At 46.6% G+C, this 22590-nt stretch overlaps 1 protein-coding gene across 3 annotated transcripts in view; it reads left to right on the forward strand.

Annotated features, from left to right (window-relative positions):
- Positions 1-22590, forward strand: part of LOC147633946 (uncharacterized) — a 111126-nt gene that overhangs the window by 9345 nt on the left and 79191 nt on the right. For all 3 annotated transcript variants that reach the window (XM_086805022.1, XM_086805020.1, XM_086805019.1), the window contains exon 3: positions 5387-5497. In XM_086805022.1, the coding sequence (XP_086661148.1) occupies positions 5387-5497 (111 nt within the window). The remainder of the gene's footprint in view (positions 1-5386; positions 5498-22590) is intronic.

Here is a 22590-nt window from a genome sequence, read left to right on the forward strand (position 1 = left end):
TCCTCGCTTGAAGATGATGAAGCATCGGAGTCCACCATCTCTAAGTGCACAAATGCCGGAGTCTTTGCAGCTGAGGCTGAGGAATCAGCACTCTTCCCTGTCCGCTTAGGGCACGTCCTCCAGTAGTGGCCTTTCTCGCCACAATCATTACAAGATCTTTCGGCCTTCAGCTTCTCTCGTTGTGGATCAGGCTTCTTCTCAGAAGACTTCTCCGGTGAAGCCTTCCCTTTGCCCTTGTTGTTATTCTGGCCTTTCGACCGTTGGCCAGTTAAGGCCTCCGAACCTCCGCCGTGAGGAGGGTTCATGAAACGTTCCTTCTGGTCCAAGACCATTGGCACAAGCTCCTCCCAAGTAATGGTGCTGAGCCTGCCACTCGTGATCAACGAGGAATAGAAAGCAGAATACTGGCCAGGCAAGTGGGAAAGCAAAGTGATGGCCATATCTTCAGATGATATCTCTTTCCCAGCTTGTAGGACTTCCTGCTGAAGGGCCTGCAGCTTGTTGATGTGTTTCCGCATCGTCGAAGACTTTGCAGGGTTCATAACCCGCATCTACACTTCCAAGGAGATCCGTTTCATGGGTGATACCCTGTTATACAAAGAAGCCAAGTGCTCCCATATGCCTCTCGCCAGCGTCATGTGCTTCACATGATTGATCACTTGTGGTGTGCAATTGAGGAAAATAAACAACCGGACCCTGGCGTTGACACGATCCCACATGTGTGCCTGTGCCTCTCGGTCCTTCCTCGTCGATAGTAACTCCCCTTCCTTAGCTTCTGGCCGTGGAACCCCGATGATGATAAAATCAGCAAGGTCATATGACTCCAGCACCGACTCCATCATGACCTTCCAGATGCCGTAATTGGACCCGTCCAACTGACGATCCACTGGGAACGTGGGGAGAGTCGGAATCTTCACGTGCTTCTCAGCCATCTCTAGTAAATCTGCCATCGCGGAGAGTAACCTGAAAGGGTGGGTGGGTGGGAAAAAAAAAACTGAAAACCTGCAAGTGGCTGTCCAGCACCTTAGACCGCCTTCCTCTTGCACCTTCTCTTCCCGTTCAGCCCAAAACAGTCCACCAATCAGCAGCCTAACGCTCCCCCTCTTGCTCAGAAAAACTCCCAAGATCTGTCTAGAGCCTAGGGCTCTGATACCATGTCAGAATATGCAGCGAAAATGATAACCAAACTTGGGTAGACAAGAGCAAGTAGACTGCAAAAAATAAACAGCACAAGAAACACAGAGAGATAGGTGTGTAAACTCTTCTCTATACACAAGATCCCGAGAAAACTGAATGAGGAAGTGGTGGGGGCAAGGGGCCTATTTATATGCCCCTGGGAGAGCAGTCGGCCAGCACTGTACAACTCCACGACTGCATAAATGCAGTCGGCCAGCAGAAAAAGGTCCACGATTGTGTGAATGCAGTTGGCCAGCAGTCCAGAGGCCTACGCATCATCTGTATGCAGTCAGCCAGCAGCAGGACTGCTGTTGGGACAGTCGGAGTGCTCTTGCCACTCTCTGGCAACCCTCCCCACCACTAGAAAAAATGGGAAAAATTAGGGAAAAATACGGGGAGTGTGGAAAAATGATAAAACACCTTATACAGAGTGGGCGCACCCACAACAGAGGCCCTGGTGTATAAATATAGACAGGAGATGACTTCTAACAGTCCCTGAACACTTTCTCTAGTCTTCTTTTCGTGAGTATTGAGTGTGGCACTCTCACTCCACCCGTTGGAGGATCATCGTCCCCTGGAACTGTTGCCTGAAAGCCTTTCCTGGTGTGCCCCAAGTGGCACCCGACTCACATGACTGGAGCACCACCAACCAACCTCCTGGGAACTTCTTCCATGTCTTGTGTTTCTTTCCTTGGATTGTGCACCTTCATCTAGGTTTGAATCAATGTTTAGCCTTGTTGAGCCCGATGCTCTGATACCAATGTGACATGCGGAAGCTTTGGGAGTCTTCTTTTAGCCCTAAACACCATCTTGGAACAACCTGATGCAAAACGCAAGCAAGAGAGATGTAGAGAAGAGAGAGAGATAGCTAAGTTTCAGTAGATTCATAATGTACAAAAAGGAAGTACAATCTTGGCTAGTCTTCGGCTGCCCCATCACAAGGTAGAAATACCCAATCTAATTCCTATTCTATGCCTCAGCGTGTGGGAGGGCTGATTGATCAAAACGATGAGCTAGTGTACCCTTTTGTAGGGCATGAATGTTCCTATGGACTGGCCGACCTGCTGTCGGCCAAGTCCTGGACAAAAATCTCTTCGGTTGCTGGACAGGTATTCGTTATATAATCTAGCCAACAACCTCCTAACTCTTCCATAAGGTCCTTCTGCCTAAATTAGCAGCAACAACTCCTAAGTCTTGTCCTATTTTGGTTCTTTATCTTGTTCCTCCTTCAGGAAATAGCTACGAGAATAGCTTGCACGTGTCTTGCACATGACATATATAGATAGTGTTGGGAGGGGTCATTTCCACTGTTCAGGGAGCTTCCCCGTTGCTTTTGCACCTTTGAACATGGATATGTGTCTCTCCAAGTTGGATCTCCCGATTGTCTCCAAAAACGAACCTGGATGGGTAATGCAATACCAAAGGTCTCCCAGTGTAGCGTTTATGACTAAGGGACCGTCCTTGCACAAGTACGAGCAGTGCATCTAGGGTGATAGGTTTAGGGACTCCTCTCTAGACCAAAATGGCCATGTCCAAATCTTCTTCCTCGTACATAACTTGAGAATCTAACTGTCTAGCCTACCTATACCAGGGATCTCCAAGTGATGTAGCAAGATTCTCTCATCCTACCAATCAAGTGTACACTACCAGTCTACCTTGCCAGATTTTTTAGGTCTCTCAACAACGCCATATGGAACACTGAGTGGACACGAAAGTTGCGAAGTATTGCGAGCATTTGGGATCTTCGTTAAGCAGGGTTTCTATATTTTTTTTAAGCATTTGGAATTTTTTTTTTCAAGGAAAAGATTGGGGGGGGGGATTAAAAAATCGTACCGTACGACCCGTACGGTACGAATGGGTTCGTACCGGTACGAGAAACAACTCTGGCTGGGAGTCAGCAGAGGTTAGGAGGGGCTCTTAGTTGGAAGATTAGATATACTGGAGGTGAGAGCTGACCTAAGAGGACAATTTGAGTAGGCAGCTGGACTAAATAGTGAGGTTGGGAGGAGGGTGTTGAAGTGCTCAATTGTGTCAGCTAAGGATCAGGGGACGTCAGCTGGCTGTGTTGGTGTCCTCTAGTGGTGTTTTTGCTGGGTTGTGGTGCTGGTGATAGTTTCCTTCCCACGCTGGTGTGCTTCGAACAGGGCTATAAAGGTAGGTTCTCCCGGGCACATCAGTGGCAGTGGCTCTAAAGGAGGTGGGAATGATGGCACATGGCTCTGTGACTGTTGGCAGTCCTCAGCTCTGATACCAATGTTGGTGCAGGTCCCATAGAGAGAGAGAGGTCCCATAGAGAGAGAGAGAGAGAGAGAGAGAGAGAGAGAGAGGGGAAGATGACAACCAGCCCACAAAGGGGATTAAGGGAGATCAAATAGAAGTTGTGAAGTTGGCAAAGCATATTCTTAATCAAAGTGGATTGCCCCTTTTATACATAAGTTTGGTCTTGGGCTCATATTTAAGTCATTGCACATAAGCCAAGTGTAAAGCTAGATGACATGTAATGCTAGGTGTCCTAGTAGGTGGCAATTACTAATAAAGTGCTCTAACACCCATCGAAGAGTGTGTTTCTAAGTGCTTTGTTTAATTCTAACATAAAGTGTGCCCTTGGCACTTATTCAAACCTAACTAAGAAAACCGCCATCACATTTCCACTAGTGTTGTGAATATATATATTCCCAACAAATTCTGGCCTAAAGAATTCATTGTTCAACTAAAGCTGATTTTTCTTGCTTAGATCTGCTGTTTATATTTTTGTCTTTCATTCCTGGCCTTCTTGTTCTCATAGGGCATTGAAATCTCCGATCACAGGCATGCATCACGTATGTACACATACCGTTGCCCTAGTGCATCCCTACCTGTTTGTAGACTCAATGGCCCTGTCCCTATCAGGGCTTACAAGTGGCCAAGGCCAAACACTTACAGTCTCAGTAGTCATGGCACATTCATCCCTGATAGATGTGGCAAGCGTGCGTACCCCCCCCCCCCCCCCCAAAAAAAAAAAAAAAAAACAAAGCTGGTCACTTGTGGCCATAGGGTTACCCTAAAAAGGGAAAAAATTTCTTGGTGCCGGTCCTTACATCCTTGGGCACCTGGCTGGGGCTGTTTTAGGGCTATCCAAAGTAATCCAAACAGGCTGCAAACCTGCACAGAAATCTACCATTTTCAGGTGCCTATTTACTATATGAGATGAAGCAATAGCATGGCAATCTTGGTTCTTAAGATTGCCGCTGTTTTTAAGGTTTTCCTTCTCTTGAACATGATGTTAGAAGTCATCTCTTGTCTATACCTATTTACCAGGGCCTCTGTTGTGGGTGTGCCCGCCCTTTTAGGTGTTTTCTCATTTTTCCTCACTCCCCGTATTTTTCCCCCATTTTTCCTATTTTTTCTGTGGCTTGTGGCAGTCCTGTGGTGGCAGGAGGAACTTGATCTTGGCCGACTGCATCTGTGTGTTTGCTGGAGGTGGCCGACTGTATGTGACAGGTCGTGGACACCTCTGATGCTGGCCGACACCCCCTGCAGCTGGCTGACTGGTGTTTATGCTGGTCGTGGAGATATAGAGCCTGTCGGCTGTCCCATGAGCAGGCCGACTGCAGTATTGGGGCCATATAAAATGGCCCCACAGCCCCTTGCCACATGTGTGTTGTATTTCGGGATCTTCTTGTGTATATAGAGCAGAGCTACACGCCTCTCTCTCTACTTCTCTTGTGCTGTCTATTTTCTGCACTGTTCTTGCTCTAGTGTTCTCAGATTTGGTTATCATCACCGCTGCATATTCTGACACATGAAGGGGGGGGCAGTGGGGGGACGATAGACTTGTTTGGCAGTACAGCCCCCCGGTGACTTGAGAGATAAGGCGAAGAGAAGACACAAGATATAATGGAAAGAATCAAGAAGAAGATTAACAATCCACCCCCCTTTTCTCATTTTGGTGTTTGATTTCTAGACCTTGCATGAGGGGCCATTTGTATCTTCTTGCCTTTATTGAGGGTGGTTGTTGCATTGTGCATACGCCCTCTTTTGACTATAGAACGATCCTCTTTTAGAAAAAAATCATGAAGGGTGGTATATCTGTTGCTTTGAGTATGCACTATAGCGGGACTGTCAAAAAAATAATAATTCCTTCTTACTTTCTACAAGCTTTGTACTTAAAATGTTTGTCTTGTGAAAACCTTCAAGCATGACAGCCCTTCATGGTACTCTTTTCTCATAGGTTACTGAGATTGTTGCGGGAATCACACGATGGAAACGTTACTTAGATTTCTTGATAAAGTCTTACTATGATGCGAGTGGATATGACCAAATGGAGCCTCTTCTGCGACAGGTATGTAGTTGTTGTATGGAAGTATAATTTACTGTACTCAGTTTTGGTCGTAACAATGCTTTTGTTTCTCAAACTTACTACATAGGGGTTCACTACGTTTTTTTCGTCTTTTTGAGTGGTCATCATTTTGTGGCAACTAAAAAAATTGTATCGTCTTTCTTTAGAAAAAGTGGAGGCACTTTTTGAATCTCATTTGCGGCACTTTTCATATCCTTAATCAAAAGAAAATTTTTGGGCACATCCAGAATGGGCTTCGAGTGGGGATATTTGTCCACACAACCTGCATGAGCTGCCTACAAATCATCTGGCCTCCATAGGCCACCATCCTATGTACGCATGGGGGTGCTGGGCATTCGTGCTACTACTATATGGGCTAGTCAAGTCTAAAGGCCACAATTATAGTGTTTTTGATCGTGTGTGTAGTAGATGTGCTCGCAAGCAAGATATGATGACTTCTCTTTCACCCTTGGTTGTAAATGAGGACAAATGCACGAAGGGTGGGTCTTAGCTTGTAACTATACCAGCTAGGTGTGAACGTCCTTGGGCATGTGGGATGCCGATGGAGTGGATTGGTGAGGAGGCAAGTGGGATTCGGAGGTTGCTTGAGAAGATAGGTGAGGGTGAGGAAGCATGCAGAGGGCCAAGTGAAGGAGGCGATTTCAGGCTTATTGAGTTGGGTCCAAAATCGGCGGCAATGGAGGCGGAGGGATTCATATAGGAGATGATGAAAGGGAAATGGGTGGCTTGTGCACAAACAATGGAATGTCTCTATGTAGTGGGTGAAGACGAAGGCAGTGGAGCAGTGGGCACTCGGGATTTCTTGGAGTGGGAGATAGTAATGGAAGAGGACATAGAGATGTATTGTACGGGGGCTAGGGAAGGAAGGGGTGGGAGCCAGTAGATTGATTGTGGCAGTAAAAAGCTTGGCTGGGGGAATATCAATAATGCGAGTATTAGAATGTCGATGGAGGACCGAACTTTCGGGATGGCCAATGAGGTGTTTGGAAGTGAGGCATTGGCCATTGGGCATCATAGGAAAGTTGGTAAGCAAGGCAGCGCAGAGGGAGACATTAAGGTTAGGCAAAGCCGGAATAGAGGCTAGACCCTGCAGGCCCAAGGTGGCTAGTTTGGTAGGAGTAAGTAAGGTGTTAAGCTTGGGAAGCCGGAAGGGGTGTGGGTTAATGAAATTAATGGGGAAGGGAGTGGTGTGGGAGGTGGAGGCTGGCAGATGGAAATGATGGATTGAAAGAGAGGAAGAAGATGTAGTGCGGGTGGAGTTGTGGTGAAGAGGTGGGCAAGGGGGTGGGATGGGATTGGGAGTGAGAGCATCATCCTTAGAGGGAACATACTGAGGATGGCTATCCGAAGAGGATGTGGAAGATGAGGAATGTGAAGAATCCAAAGTGGTTGGATAAGGTTACTTGTGGGGCCATAGTTGTTGGAACGGCTGAGGCAGGAGAGGATGGTGGTGTGGTAGAGCTAGCACTCGCCGATGGAGCTGTCACAGGTACATTGACAGGAGGAGGCTCGTGAGATGGCGGTGCAACCTGTGAAGAGGAAGGGTCTCCCACCGGTCATAAGATGCGAGCGATGGAGGGTTTGGAGGTTTAGGTTGACAAATTTCTTGACGAGAAAAGGCTACTGGAACTACATTGAAGGTGAACATGAGGAGGCACCAGAGATACTGGAGATTAATCCAACTGTTGCAGATGTAAAAAAATTCAAGGATTGGAAACAAGGAGCAAGGAAAGTCATGTATTGGCTTTCTATTAGTATATAGGACACCATGATCGGACATATACAGGATGCTAAGTCACCTAAGGAGGCGTAGGACACCCTGGTGAAGTTGTATAAAACTAACACCAAGGCACGAAAGATTCAGTTGAAGAATGAGCTTCATACTGTGGAGAAGAAAAATATGTATGAGAATGATTATGCCTTGAAGATTAAGGGCATTGTGGAATCCTTTGTATCTATTGGTGTTTCTGTTGATGTTGATGATAAGGTGGAAGTGTGTTTACGTGGTCTTGGGCCACAATACAAGGCGTTCAAGACATCTATTCAGACTCGGGAGAACATTTCCAACTTCACAGATTTGGTGTCAATGCTGATCATTGAAGAGAAGAATTTGGATGAAGATTAACAGTCTTCACAAACAAAAACAGTTCAGAGCAGCAGGCCTTCTACACAAGTGCAGGTAGAGGATGAGGTAGAGGTCGTGGACGTGGCCAAAGTGGTGGCCAAACAGGTAATCAGAATTATGGTCAGCAGTAGCAGCAGCAGCAGTCCCAGGATTCACAACAACAACACACAGGTGGAAGAGGCCAGTTTAGAGGTAGGGGGAGTCAAAGAGGTCGTGATCATTGGCAAAGGCAGCATAATGATACACGAGACTGTTTTTACTGTGGTAAGCTTGGATATGTGGAGTCAGATTGCTATAAGAAGTAGAGCGACGTGCAAAATGGAAAAATGCAGTAAAAGAACTATGTGTCCTCTAGCAGAAATAATGAGAACAATGAGAGGTTGTTTGTTATGCAACACGTAGTTAATACTGTGTCTGGACATGACGTAGCATCATGTAAGGATGATGTATGGTATGTTGATTCAAGTGCTTCAAACCACATGACATGAAAGAGCAGGTTTTGTTGAAACAAGAGATGACAGTGCTCATCCGATTGCCCATGTTGGAGATGTGCCATTGTCTATGCAGGATGGTAAGGTGAAGTACCTTGTAGATGTACTTCATGTTCCGAACATTACAAAGAATCTGGTTTCTGTTGGCCAGATGATTGAGCAGGGTTTGCAGGTTCGGTTTAACCCTGGTGGTTGTTATGTAGAAGACTTTAAAGATAAGTGTAGGTTGATTACAAAAGGCAACAAAGTGGGCAGAATGTTTATATTGAATGTAAATATGCTTGAAGTGAGTGCTGTAATGTTTGTAAATGGTTCAGGAGTAGTTGCAGATACAGACATTTGGCATAAGAGAATTGGGCATGTAAATGTGCAAAGAATGAAGTCTATGTAGACTAAAGAAATTGTGACAGGGCTGTCTAAGTTTAAAGTTGAAGGTATGCAGAAAGTAGGTGAAGCATGCCAATAGCATATATTTATTTCTACATGACAGAAATGTGAGCAAGAATGTACTAGATGTTGTGCATTTAGATGTATGGGGTCCTGCGAAGACTATGTCTATGGGTAGCCAGCAAGTACTATGTAACATTCATTGATGATCACACGAGGAAAGTGTGGGTGTATTTCATGAAGGAGAAGAGTGAAGTTTTCACTCATTTTCAGAATTTCAGAGTGATGGCTGAAAAACAGACAGGAAAGCATATGAAGTGCCTAAGGTCAGATGGAAGGGGAGAATATTTCTCCAATGAGTTCTCTGAATTCTACGAAAGAATGGCATTTAGAGACAATTTACATGTAGATACACTCCGCAGCAAAATGGAGTTGCTGAGCGGAAAAACAGGCACATTGCAGAGATAGTACGAGCATTGATGGCAGAGAAGAATATGCCGCATAGCTATTGGACTGAGGCTGTGTCTATAGCAGTTTATATCATGAACAGGACTCCTACTGCAGTCATATATGATGTAACGCCAGAGGAGAAGTTTACTGGTAAGAAATCTAATTTGTCTCACTTGAAAGTTTTTGGATGTATTGTATATGTGCATGTGTCATATGAGTTGCGTACTAAGCTGGATCCAAAGGCATAAAAATGTGTGTTTATTGGATATTCCCTTGAGCAAAAGAGATATAGATGCTATAATCCTGCTACACGTTAATTGAGGGTAAGCAGGGATGTTGTATTTGATGAGATGAGTAGTTGGTATGCTGCTGAAAAAGATGCTGTTGGGACTGATGTAACTGGAAACGTGGTTGCACAGAATGTAAGTCAGCAATCAGAGTCATTCAGCGGACCAGGAGAGTCCTCATTCAGCGGTTCTGTTGATAGACCATGGAGTGGTAGGTTGCGTCATAATACCAGTCCTGGAAATGTAGTTGGTACACCACATAAAGGCAAAGAGAAAGTGGTTGAGTCCCTTGGTATGCTTGATATTTCTGCAGGGCATTCTCTTGTTGATGGAGAGTCTAGTGGCTTGGAGATGAGCCTTGATGAGGAGCTTGGGATTCCAGCAAATGAGGACACCTGGTGTGAAGAAGGCTATGGAAGCCATGAATGTAAAGTTACGAAGATCTGGAAGAGTCAAAAATCCTGTGCAGAGGTTGACTTATGATGGTTATGTGACACATCATTATGCTTATATGGCAAAAGTTGTGTAGGTTGTAGAACCCACATGTTTTGATGAGGCTATTGGAAATGTGTGTTGGGAGAAAGCTATGGATGAGGAGATGGGTGCATGGTATGGAAATGAGACTTAGGATTTGGTATCATTGCCTGAAGGCAAGAAAGCTATTGGTTGTAAGTGGGTGTATAAGATGAAACATAACAGTGATGGTAGCATAAGCAGGTACAAGGCTAGATTGGTAGCCAAAGGATATGCGTAGACACATGGGATTGATTATGAGAAGACATTTGTTGCGGTTGCAATGATGGCAACTGTGAGAGCTGTGATTACGGTGGCTGCAGCTAAAGGTTGGTTTTTACATTAGATGGATGTAAAAAATGCGTTCTTGCATAGTGACTCGCAAGAAGAAGTGTATATGGATTAGCCACTTGGTTTTGAGGATACAGGTCACCCGGAGTATGTATGTAAGCTCCGTAAGGCTTTGTATGGGCGAAGCAAGCTCCACGAGCATGGCATGACAAGATTGCTAAGTATCTTGTCACTATTGGTTTTCATATAGCAGATGCAGATCATTCTTTGTATGTGCGCAAGAGTGATAAGGATATTGTCATCATCACCATCTATGTAGATAATCTTATTGTTGGGGGTGATAACTTGGATGAGATTGAGCATGTGAAAAGTCTTCTCAACAAGAAGTTTGAGATAAAGGATTTGGGAGATCTGCGCTACTTTTTGGGAATTGAGGTCATTCACACACCTAATGGTATTTGGCTGTCACAGAGACAGTATGTATTGGACATGTTGTCCAAGTATGGGATGGCTGATTGTAAGTCAATCTCGGTGCCATTAGATCAAAATGGCAAGCTTAGTGCGGATGCAGGTTATGTGTTGGAGGATCCCACTATGTACAGGAAGATTGTGGTGGGGAGTTTGATCTATGTCAGGATCAGCAGGCCAGATTTGAGTTACACTGTTGGCTTAGAGAGCCAGTTTATGTAGGTTCCACGTAAATCACATCTTGACAATGTGCGACACACACTTAGGTATTAGAGGGCCACTGTTGATTATGCATTGTTTTATGCAACAGGTGTACCAGTGGAGCTATATGGGTACACAGATGTAGATTGGGCAGGTAGCATCTCAGACAAGGAGATCTACTAGTGGGTTTATGTTTTCATTGGGGAGTGTTGCTGTGACATGGAGCAGTAAGAAACAGCCCCAGTTGCCTTGTCGAGTACAGAGGCAGAGTACAAAGGAGCTGCGGTGGTGGTGGGTGAGGTAGCTTGGTTACGCAACCTACTTGCTGATTTGGGGTTGCATGTGAAGAGAAAGGTTGTCATATATTGTGACAATCTTAGCAGTATACAGTTGGCCAGGAACCCAGTTTTCCATGCGTGGATGAAACACTTTGAGATACATTACCACTTTAGAGTCTTGGCACAGGCGACATCGACCTGGCCTACGTCAGCACACAGGATCAGGTCGCTGACATCTTCACGAAGGCCTTGGGAGCTGAGAAGCTCTGCAGATTTCGAGATATGCTTGGAGTTTATGAGATGGAGTTGACCTTGAGGGGGAGTGTTGAGATGTCAAGCTCAACATGAGCTGACACTCAGCAGGCGCCTGCATGACCGTTTGACATTTAAATCACTGGCAGGTTTGGTAGCTAGCATTGACATATCTTCGCTAGAGATTCTACAGTTGGACTACACTGACTAGTCTACACTTATCCACTTAGCGTGTTCACATTATGGACCGCTTGTATATACTCTATTATGTGTGTTAGTCACTTTATCTTTTTCATAGACCTCTTTTGTTGTGTGAAGAAGAAGAAGAATTTTCAGCCTCTTACCTTGTGTGTTCTCTTCTAGGGTTTGTGTGAGTGTGTGTGTGCTTGCAAGAGCTCAAGCTCTCTTCTCCATAGGGGGCGAGGGGAAGTCGAGAGGTTGAGTCGGTGAGGGGGGTGGCTGAGTTGGTGAGGGGGGTAGGTCAAGTGTGAAGGCGAGGGGGTGAGTTGGTTAGGGGGATGAGGTTGGGTTGAGTCATTGAGGGGATGGGAGGAGGTGAGTTGTGAGAGGGGTGAGAGGGGGTTGGGTTGAGTGTGAAGGCGAGGGGGTGAGTCAGTGTCACCATTTGGCCACCCAATTGGTCCACCCGTGCTTTCTCATTATTGGCCACCCAATTGGTCCACCCATGATATCTCATTATATATGTACATTGGACCGACGTCCATGGCAGTTGCATATGCCGGGGATTGATGCCACTCATGTGATAGTCTGGACTTGGCTTTCTGCTGGAACTTGTGCGTGTGTATACATGCCCGGGAATGCCTAGAGGATTGGTGTTCCATTGGGTCTGGTACCTCATGTACTTGCTTGGAGCACGTCTATTTTTTGTATAGTCTCATGAACGGGGATTGTCCATACCAATGCTGCATTGCATAGCATCTTTATGTGCTTGCTTGCTTGCAATTGAAATTGCAGGCTGTTTTCATGCTTGCGTGACCAATGTGTAGTTCCAGATAAGGGGACGCCTGCCCGTGAACCGTGCGTATAACTGTCTGCTGACATGGTTATGTGGCATGTGACACGAGGTAAGTATTGGTTATAAACCTAGCCTCAGGCATTAGCACTAATTTATAGGTGAGTGTGTACACACTTCATTAAGTTTTGGGCAACCAAAACTCACTTATAAGTTATGACCAGCCTTGTGTTCGCACACACTGATGTTCCGAGGTGGACAAAACCCAATGCCTACTGCCCAGACCTTATTCCCTTTGTACAAAAGGAGCAACCAGCCACGTGTCCGCTCTAGCTTGCACCACAAGCCACTTGTCTCTACCTGACATCTAGAGTGGACAACTCACTCTCTCTCTCTAGAAGTAGGCGCCTCCTTATGAGGCCTCTTTGGCTGCATTTTCTGCACTTTCTCCTTCCCAACTCCATATCAAAGCTTGCTAGTGTGTTTTCCAAGCTTCCAAGGGTGTCACCACAAGCCACTTGTCTCTACCTGACATCTAGAGTGGACAACTCACTCTCTCTCTCTAGAAGTAGGCGCCTCCTTATGAGGCCTCTTTGGCTGCATTTTCTGCACTTTCTCCTTCCCAACTCCATATCAAAGCTTGCTAGTGTGTTTTCCAAGCTTCCAAGGGTGTTTCCAGGTGGTGTACACTCTTCCACACACTTCCAATGACTGAAATTCAGCAAAAAAGCTCTTATTTTTGCTGTAATTTCTGGTCTTTTTTGCTGAAAACCCTAATTTTGGTTCTCCTTTCTCAAGTTGAACCAAAGGGGAAGCTTTCCGAGGGTTCCCTTCATCCTCTTGAAGACTTTTGTCGCGAAGGATCGCGACAAATCGAAGATTTCAACACACCAAACGCTTCATCGTGAAGACTTCCGCTGCTCTACTTGCAATTGGTAAGCTTTGATGCTTAAATATGGAAGCAAGTAGCAGGAGGGAGGAACCAGACTCCATGATTACATACCTTGTGTAGTGTTCTCTTGTCCTACATGCTCACTTGCAGATTGTTGCTACCATGTGTGGATGGAACAATAGAGAACAGATGGTAGGAAACATGGGCACTTGAGAGGGTAGTGTGAGTTGCAAGTCTACACCAACAACTACATTGTTTGCAATATTGTTTTCATATGCATTTGTATGGAAATCTGGTCAGAAATGCCCATGACACTATGTACAAAGATCAATATACTTTATTTGAGGGAGGGGCGGATCGTTCCGGCTCACTGTGCGTCTCTTGTCAATTCAGCTTGTATTGAGCATGTTGTCCACTAAATCTTGGTATATTTAAGTGTATTTATTAGCATTGTGTTCAACCAAGTAACATTGGTATCAAAGCATACAGTTCTCTTTCACTTCTATCGTGAAAGACGATCACGCGAACACGAGCTATCTTTACACTTAGAACACTATGGACAGCCATATAGTGAATGTTGGAGATGCTTACACAAGAGGTGGGGACAATGAAATGCATACTTCCAATGCTATACAAGATGAGCAAACTCATCTTGTATAGCAAACTCATGTGGTGCACATTAGGGAACGAGAACATGTGGGACAGCCGTCCCGTGGCAAAGAGAGAATGCAAGAAGAAGAGTCCATAGCCTTAAGGGTTGAACTTACTCGTATGCAAGCTCTTCTTTATGCACAACAAGAAGAATTGAAGCTCTACCGTTGTGAGGATCCATTGGAACATGATCGTTTGAAAGCCAAGAAAGTTGAATCTTATATGGATCATGCAATGGCAATGATTACTCAAGAGTTGCACATGCAACCGAGGGATGGAGCACGTGCATACTTGGCTCGCACACCGAGGATGCCTATGCCGAAAGGCAACCATCCCATATGCCTTGGTATCCCCATAGGTGCCCGAACAAGAACTTATGTCTAAGAGGATGAATTCAGATGCTATTAGAGAGGAACTATTGGCAACTTCACGCCATGCAAGAGTATCCTATGTAGCCCGTGAAGGATACAATGTTTATGGCAGTGGTCAAAATGTATGTCAAATGCCATTACCGGTTGAAAATGTACATCCACAACACATGCAACATGGGCTGTAATTTTCTGTTGATGCAGGTATTCCGCGTACCTCTCATGCCACTTGTCAGGCGTTTTTTTGAGAGGTCTTTCTGGTCAGTGTACATATGGATGCGTGGCGTGTGTAAGAATTTGGCCGTGGAATGCCTGGCCAGGTGTTTAGTGTGGACAGATTTGTGTTGAGCTGTTGGCAGGCTTGTCCGGAGTGAAGTCAGATGCAGGTGGTTTAAGCTGCTCGGTCGTCTTGAATTTGTGTGGGCGTCCAAGAAATACAATGGGCACAAGAGTTGCAATTGAAGGTGTGGAAAGCGTGGGCATTTAGAGGTAATGGGGCCAATGTAGTCTTGGGCACTCGGTGTGAAATGGTATGGAAGGGTGGCCATCTTAGGGCCTTAGGCAAAATAAATAATATATATAATAAAGTGCCAGCTGGTAATGTGGAACGTGGAACGCTGAAGGGCTGCCAACGCTTCTTCCAGAAGATTGAGAAGCCGGCAAATCGTGGAGGTGGTGTCGAGCTGGCGCAGCGTGCAGATAAAGTGAAGGCCGCCGTTTGGAAGAGATGGGGGGCTCTAGGGCGAAGCTGCACACGCTGGTGATGCGCAGCAAGGTGGTAGCTGCAGGTGAGCGTGGAGCGCAGCTGTGGAACGCAGCTGGTCAAGGACTGACGGGTGGCGATGATTGTGGGGCCTTCCCAATGTGAGAGAGCTGGCGCAGCTCTGCTGGTGGCCATCGTATAGACGGGGAGCCTCCCTGGCGTGGGTTGGCGTGCAGAGAGTCGCTCTTGGGCATTGTGCAGCCATAAGCGAAGCAAAGGCAAGAGGGCGCAGCAAAGACGGGCTGCTTCTGCAGGTATATGGAGTGGGGTCTCCCGTGAGAGGAAGAAGAGCTGCCTTGGTGAGGACAGCCTATGGGCTGGTGAGCATGGTGCGCAGCTGAGAGTTGGCGACTGAAGGTGCAGAGGACGTGTGAGAGGACGGGCTGGTGAGCCTATGGGCAAGGTGGGCGACTGGAAACTGTAGAGATGGCCGCCCTGGGATACAAGAACTGGTGAGTGTGGAGGACACACACAGAGAGACAGGTGGGCAGTGACTTTGAAGGCAGAGGGAGCCTGTGAAGTGAGGAGCAGATAAGCTGCTGAGTGACAGGCAGGCTGGTGTGGGCCGCCTAGGAGACAGGACAGTGGACTGAATGGGTGCCGAGTGAAGGCAGAGAGATAAAGTGTTGCTGCTTGGTGGTGGGCCGGTAGCAAGGCAGATAAGCTGCCTGGGTTTGGGTGAAGCTGACAGAGGATCAGCACAGAGACAGAGAGAGAGAGCGTGGAGTGAAGCTGCTGCTGACGACACATGCAGAGGTGATGGGTCGCAGAGGACTCGAGGGTTAGCTGGTGTGGGCGCCTTCTGGAGCGAGAGTGGCCGGGTTCATTCTGGTGTGACTGGTACAGCAGGCAGGCGAGTGGATTTCGTGGTGATCAGGGATGTGGTGTATCCTCGGCTGACAGGCCTGAGTGTTTTGTTTGTGAGTTGTGTGAGTAAGGCTTCTGTGTCGAGAGAAGCTTGTATGAAATGTTTTGATCTGGGAATATAAAGCTGGGTGTTTGTCTTGTTGTATGGTGCCCCTGTTTTGGGCTGTCTGTCTGGCGTGGGTTGGGTGGTGAGTGAGAGAATTGTTCCAGCCGGTGGCTGGTGGTGCCCCCGTTCGTGTGTGTATTCCAAGTTTGCGAGGTGGAAGGGCTATAGAGGCAGGCTTTTCTTTCTTTTTTTCACCTCACATCCTTCTGGTGCCCCCACTGAGGATTTCTCAAGGATTGTGTGACTGAGGAGTGGCTCAGGTGTTGTTCGTTGCCTGGAAGGGCGTGTGTTCCACTGAGGAGAGCTCAGGGATTGGTACAGGTTTCCAGGATGTGGTCTTATCCGGAATTTCATGGCAAGAAGGGTGAAGATGTGGTTGACTTCTTGGAGCAGATGGAGCTGGCATGCATTAGCAATCATGTCACAGATGAAGAGCAGGTTCTGAAGCTGATAAGGATTTTCTTGAAAGGAGATGCCCGAAGCTGGTTCAAGGGTTTTGAAGCAAAGGATGCTGGTGTCTTGACCTTGGACAGGTTGAAAGAAGGCCTTTTGGAGTGTTTTCAGCAAGTGGAGGATGCTAGTGTGCTTTGGCAAGAGCTGAGCGTCTTGAAGCAGGTACATGGGCAATCACTGGACGATTTTGTGAAGGTATTTACATGTTTGTGGAATAGGTGGTGTATGATATTGAAGCAGGGAGTTCCTCCTATGTTTCTGAAGAAGAGCTTGTTTATGGATGGTTTGCTACCCCATTTGAAGGTAAGGGTTGAATTGAAGAATCCCAGGTCATTTGATGATGCTGTTAGGGTTGCTAGGGAAAAGGAAGGCAAGGTTTTGAAGCAGATGGAGATGGGTATATATCCGTATGAAGGTGTTGTGTCTGCAAGGGATATGCAGGTGAATTTGGTTGAGGTGAATAAGAGTTCTATGCTAGGTTTGATCAGACAGGAGCCTCAAAGGCCAGTACAGGTGCAAAGGGGTATGTTTTATATGCCTTCTGATTTTTTTCCAAAGTTTGAAAAGCATGTGCAGGTGGATGAGAAGCAGGTGAAGGAGCAAAGTGCAGATGAGAAGTTGCCAGTGGATTCTTCTTTGGATTTGGACGTTGTGGCTGTACAGGACAGTGATCTGGAGGATATGCATACACAGGGAAGCAACGAGGATGATGCCTTGGGATTGGCTGATGATAAGAAGGAAGAGGAGCTGGATACAGGATGCCTCGAGGATGATTGTTTGCCAGATTCTACAAGGGAGGAGGATGGGGTAGAGACTTCTGATGAAGTGAAGATGGCTTGTGATGCGGATGTGGAGAGTGTGGAGGAAGATCCTATCATCTTGGATTTTCTTGGACAGCTGGATGATGGTATGGTACCTGCGATGGATGAAGTGGATGTTGTTCCATCTGATGAATTAGGTGCTGGGGAGTCTTTGGACGATGATACCAGGGGGGTTGGCAACACTGAAGAAGGTATGCATGAAGATTTGGCTGATGAAGAGCGTTGTGAGGAGAGCATTGTGCCTGAGGATGATATTTGGGAAATTGCTAGCCTTGATGAGCAGGAACCAGAGGTGGAGATGGATGCAGATATGGCTGAGAATGTGGCAAAGGCTTCTTTGCGGATTGCTGAAATGCTGAGGGCAAAGTCCCTGGAAGACAAGGGTTCGGAACCAGTTGAGATGTATGATTGTGATGAGATGCCTGAAATACAGGAGCTGACAGTGCTGGTGGACACTGCTGATGCTGGAGAGGATGTGGATTTTGGTGTGCAGAAAGGTCAAGATGCTGAAACCTGGCCTTCACAGGTGTTGATGGATGGGATGCTAGATGCTGAAATGCCACAGGTTTTGAAAACGAGGAGGTTTGTTGTGGGTGAAGTGGACGTAAAAGATTTGGTGATGCACGTGGTTGATGTTTGGTATGCAGTGATGCAGCCATGGTGTTTGAGGAATGCTGGGAAATGGAATGGTGAAGAGCTGTTTCCTTTTGATCCTGGTGGATGACTACTAGAATTGCTGAATGCTGCTGAGCATGAATGCTCTAGCAGATGGGGGGGGTGGCAAAGTATGTCAGGCGTTTTTTTGAGAGGTCTTTCTGGTCAGTGTACATATGGATGCGTGGCGTGTGTAAGAATTTGGCCGTGGAATGCCTGGCCAGGTGTTTAGTGTGGACAGATTTGTGTTGAGCTGTTGGCAGGCTTGTCCGGAGTGAAGTCAGATGCAGGTGGTTTAAGCTGCTCGGTCGTCTTGAATTTGTGTGGGCGTCCAAGAAATACAATGGGCACAAGAGTTGCAATTGAAGGTGTGGAAAGCGTGGGCATTTAGAGGTAATGGGGCCAATGTAGTCTTGGGCACTCGGTGTGAAATGGTATGGAAGGGTGGCCATCTTAGGGCCTTAGGCAAAATAAATAATATATATAATAAAGTGCCAGCTGGTAATGTGGAACGTGGAACGCTGAAGGGCTGCCAACGCTTCTTCCAGAAGATTGAGAAGCCGGCAAATCGTGGAGGTGGTGTCGAGCTGGCGCAGCGTGCAGATAAAGTGAAGGCCGCCGTTTGGAAGAGATGGGGGGCTCTAGGGCGAAGCTGCACACGCTGGTGATGCGCAGCAAGGTGGTAGCTGCAGGTGAGCGTGGAGCGCAGCTGTGGAACGCAGCTGGTCAAGGACTGACGGGTGGCGATGATTGTGGGGCCTTCCCAATGTGAGAGAGCTGGCGCAGCTGCTGGTGGCCATCGTATAGACGGGGAGCCTCCCTGGCGTGGGTTGGCGTGCAGAGAGTCGCTCTTGGGCATTGTGCAGCCATAAGCGAAGCAAAGGCAAGAGGGCGCAGCAAAGACGGGCTGCTTCTGCAGGTATATGGAGTGGGGTCTCCCGTGAGAGGAAGAAGAGCTGCCTTGGTGAGGACAGCCTATGGGCTGGTGAGCATGGTGCGCAGCTGAGAGTTGGCGACTGAAGGTGCAGAGGACGTGTGAGAGGACGGGCTGGTGAGCCTATGGGCAAGGTGGGCGACTGGAAACTGTAGAGATGGCCGCCCTGGGATACGAGAACTGGTGAGTGTGGAGGACACACACAGAGAGACAGGTGGGCAGTGACTTTGAAGGCAGAGGGAGCCTGTGAAGTGAGGAGCAGATAAGCTGCTGAGTGACAGGCAGGCTGGTGTGGGCCGCCTAGGAGACAGGACAGTGGACTGAATGGGTGCCGAGTGAAGGCAGAGAGATAAAGTGTTGCTGCTTGGTGGTGGGCCGGTAGCAAGGCAGATAAGCTGCCTGGGTTTGGGTGAAGCTGACAGAGGATCAGCACAGAGACAGAGAGAGAGAGCGTGGAGTGAAGCTGCTGCTGACGACACATGCAGAGGTGATGGGTCGCAGAGGACTCGAGGGTTAGCTGGTGTGGGCGCCTTCTGGAGCGAGAGTGGCCGGGTTCATTCTGGTGTGACTGGTACAGCAGGCAGGCGAGTGGATTTCGTGGTGATCAGGGATGTGGTGTATCCTCGGCTGACCGGCCTGAGTGTTTTGTTTGTGAGTTGTGTGAGTAAGGCTTCTGTGTCGAGAGAAGCTTGTATGAAATGTTTTGATCTGGGAATATAAAGCTGGGTGTTTGTCTTGTTGTATGGTGCCCCTGTTTTGGGCTGTCTGTCTGGCGTGGGTTGGGTGGTGAGTGAGAGAATTGTTCCAGCCGGTGGCTGGTGGTGCCCCCGTTCGTGTGTGTATTCCAAGTTTGCGAGGTGGAAGGGCTATAGAGGCAGGCTTTTCTTTCTTTTTTTCACCTCACACCACTCATGCCTTCGAGTGTGCTCATGAGGGAGAAGCTATGGGTGAAAATGCACCAATGTGTGTTGAGGGGCCAGCCATGCCTCATGTTTATAGGACACATGTATCTATGCCTAATGCATCACCTTTTGTTCCTAAATGATTCGAGTCACACGGGCTGTCCCAATGGATAAACATGCCGGAAAACATGTTGAGATGTAGGCTAATGTATCAAAGTCTTGTGACTTCAAAGCCGGAGACAAATCTGTGAAGTTTGACGCATATCATGGGGAATATGATGCATCAAATTGCCCAGTTTGATATTGCTTTTAGTGATGACGATTTCACTCAGAAATCCATGATCTGGCATGTAAGCATGTTCATGAAAGGCACTGCTGCCCATTGATGGCTTACAGAGAAGCTCTCACTGAATCCTGTTAGATCATGGGAAGAGTTCAAGGAGAGGTTCTATGTTCAATTCTTGCCTCCCAATGAGATGACAATGAAGAGGGATTGGGTGAAGCAAAATGAGAGGGAAACAATAAATGCATATGTGCAAAAGTTTTGGAAAGTGCTTTTGGAGGTGTCTCCATTTATGCATGTCATCGAGGCATAAAGGAAGAGAAAGTTTCAATTGGGATTGCAACCCGTGTACAAAGTGGGACTACAAATGTATCCTGGTCACACCTTATACCAACTAATCGCAGCCGCCACTACCACCGAGCAATTGGAACTCAAGTTGAGTTGTTCCAATAAGGCTAAACCCTCATTTCAAGGCGAAGAGAAGGCTGTCCAAAACCTGCAAAATAATGGACATCCACCCAAAAAGGACCAAAACCAAGACAAAAATGATCCAAAGGCTGAAAATAAGTCTACCGAGAAGCGTCCCTTCAAAGTGAGAGACAATAGTCTCACTCCGGAGCAGAGAAAGCAATATATAAGTAAGGGGAAATGCTTTACTTGTGGTAGCACCGAGCATATTGCAAATGCATGCCTAAACAAGAAAAAGTGTGATAATGCGAATGCATCAAAGTCCAATGTGCATATGGTTCCGGATGTGCAGGGCAACACTTCACATGATAGCAAAGACAGGGTTGTATGTAAAGCTTGGGGACAGCTTAAGGATCAGTTCGCTTTGTTCACGTTTGATGATTGTGCAAAAGTGAGAACTTCATATCTACACAGATGGCAGCTGCTTTGGGTATTGAAGTGGAGGACATGGATCCTCAAATTGAAGCAGGGGCTACCTTTGTTGGTAGAGAAGTGCAGGTTATGCTTATTATTGGCAAGTTGCGTATACACGTTCAAGGCTATGTGGATCATGAGGACTTTCTTGTGGCGCCTTTGAATGGCTGTGATGTATTACTTGGAAAGCCTTGGCATACACGCATTGATCCGTGCAAGGTTTACAAGACCAATAGGATCAACTTCATGAATAAAGGCCGAGAGCATGTGATTGATGCTGGTGAAGACGGTGATACCATTCCCCTTGTATCTCATGTACAAATTAGGAAAGTAATGAAAAAGAGTGTTTTTGTGTACTTGATTTCTGTACGGGATCATGTTAAAGAAAATAATGTGCATGTAAACACTCTTAGTAATGATAGGCTGAAATTCTTGCAAGAGTACAACAATTGTTTTGCTGATGAGTTACCAAATGAGTTGCCACCCGTACGATCGGAAGATCATCATATTGATCTTGTGCTGTGTAGCTCACCACCTAATAGGCCAGCTTATCGTGTAAGTGCATCCCAAAAAGAGGAGATCATGAAGCATGTAAATGAGCTTCTTGAGAAGGGTTTGGTTTAGCCAAGCTTTTCTCCATATTGTTCACCCGTCCTCTTGGTTTAAAAGAAGGATCGTATGTGTGTGGATTATAGAGCTTTGAATAAGCTCACCATCCGTATCGGTTTCCGATTCCACACATAGACGACATCCTTGACAAGTTGGATGGATTGGCATGCTTTAGCTGAATTGATCTCAAGAGTGGGTATCATGAAGTGTGTGTGGTGCGTGAGGATGTATATAAAACTGCTTGCAAGACCACGTTTAGGCTTTATGAGTATCTTGTTATGCCTTTTGGGTCTTACGAATGCCCCGGCTACATTTAATACAATGATGGATCGTATATTCCGCGGGTACAAGAAATTTACAGGTGTCTTCTTTGATGACATCCTAGTCTTCTCGAAGACCGAAGAAGAGCATAGAGCTCATTTGGCTATTGTTTTTGAAAAACTCCGTAAGCATAAACTCTTCATAAATGCAAAGAAGAGTGAGTTCTTCTTGTCAGAGATACATTATCTTAGACATATTGTGTCCAAAGATGGAGTGCGGATGGATCTTGCAAAGATTGGTGCGATCTAGAACTGGCCCAAATTGAGATCAGTGCATGAGATCCCAAGTTTTCTTGGATTATGCTCTTACTACCGCAGGTTCATTGGGCACTTTGCATGGATTGCTTCTCCTTTGCATGACTTGACAAAGAAGAAGACTACATTCAAATGGACTGATGTAGTGCATTCTTCAAATTGATAGATGCAACTACACATGGTCCAGTGTTGATCATTCCGGATTTGCAAAAGCCATTCAGTGTGGAATCTGATGCATCTGGAAATTGTATAAGAGCTGTCCTAAATCAAGACGGACATGCCGTGGCTTATAAGAGCCGTAGATTGCATGATACAGAGCTCTCTCTTTGCATTTATGAGAAAGAGCTCCTAGCTGTAATTCATGCACTCACCATACGGAAACATTATCTTCTTGGGGTTGATTTTACTGTGAAAACTGGTCACCAAAGTTTGAGGTATTTTCTTACCCAAACTAAATTGTCAGAGAAGCATGTGAGGATGGCCAATTAAAAAACTCAAAGGTCCTGGGATCAATGGATGGTGGTACATAGTCACAGGGGACGGAGGGGACGGAGGCTTGGAACGCCGGGACGGCGAAACGGGACGGCGCAGGGACAGGG

The sequence above is a fragment of the Cibotium barometz genome, chromosome 11 (assembly GCF_041138505.1).
Source record: "Cibotium barometz isolate CiBa-2024 chromosome 11, ASM4113850v1, whole genome shotgun sequence".
Lineage (NCBI taxonomy): Eukaryota > Viridiplantae > Streptophyta > Polypodiopsida > Cyatheales > Cibotiaceae > Cibotium > Cibotium barometz.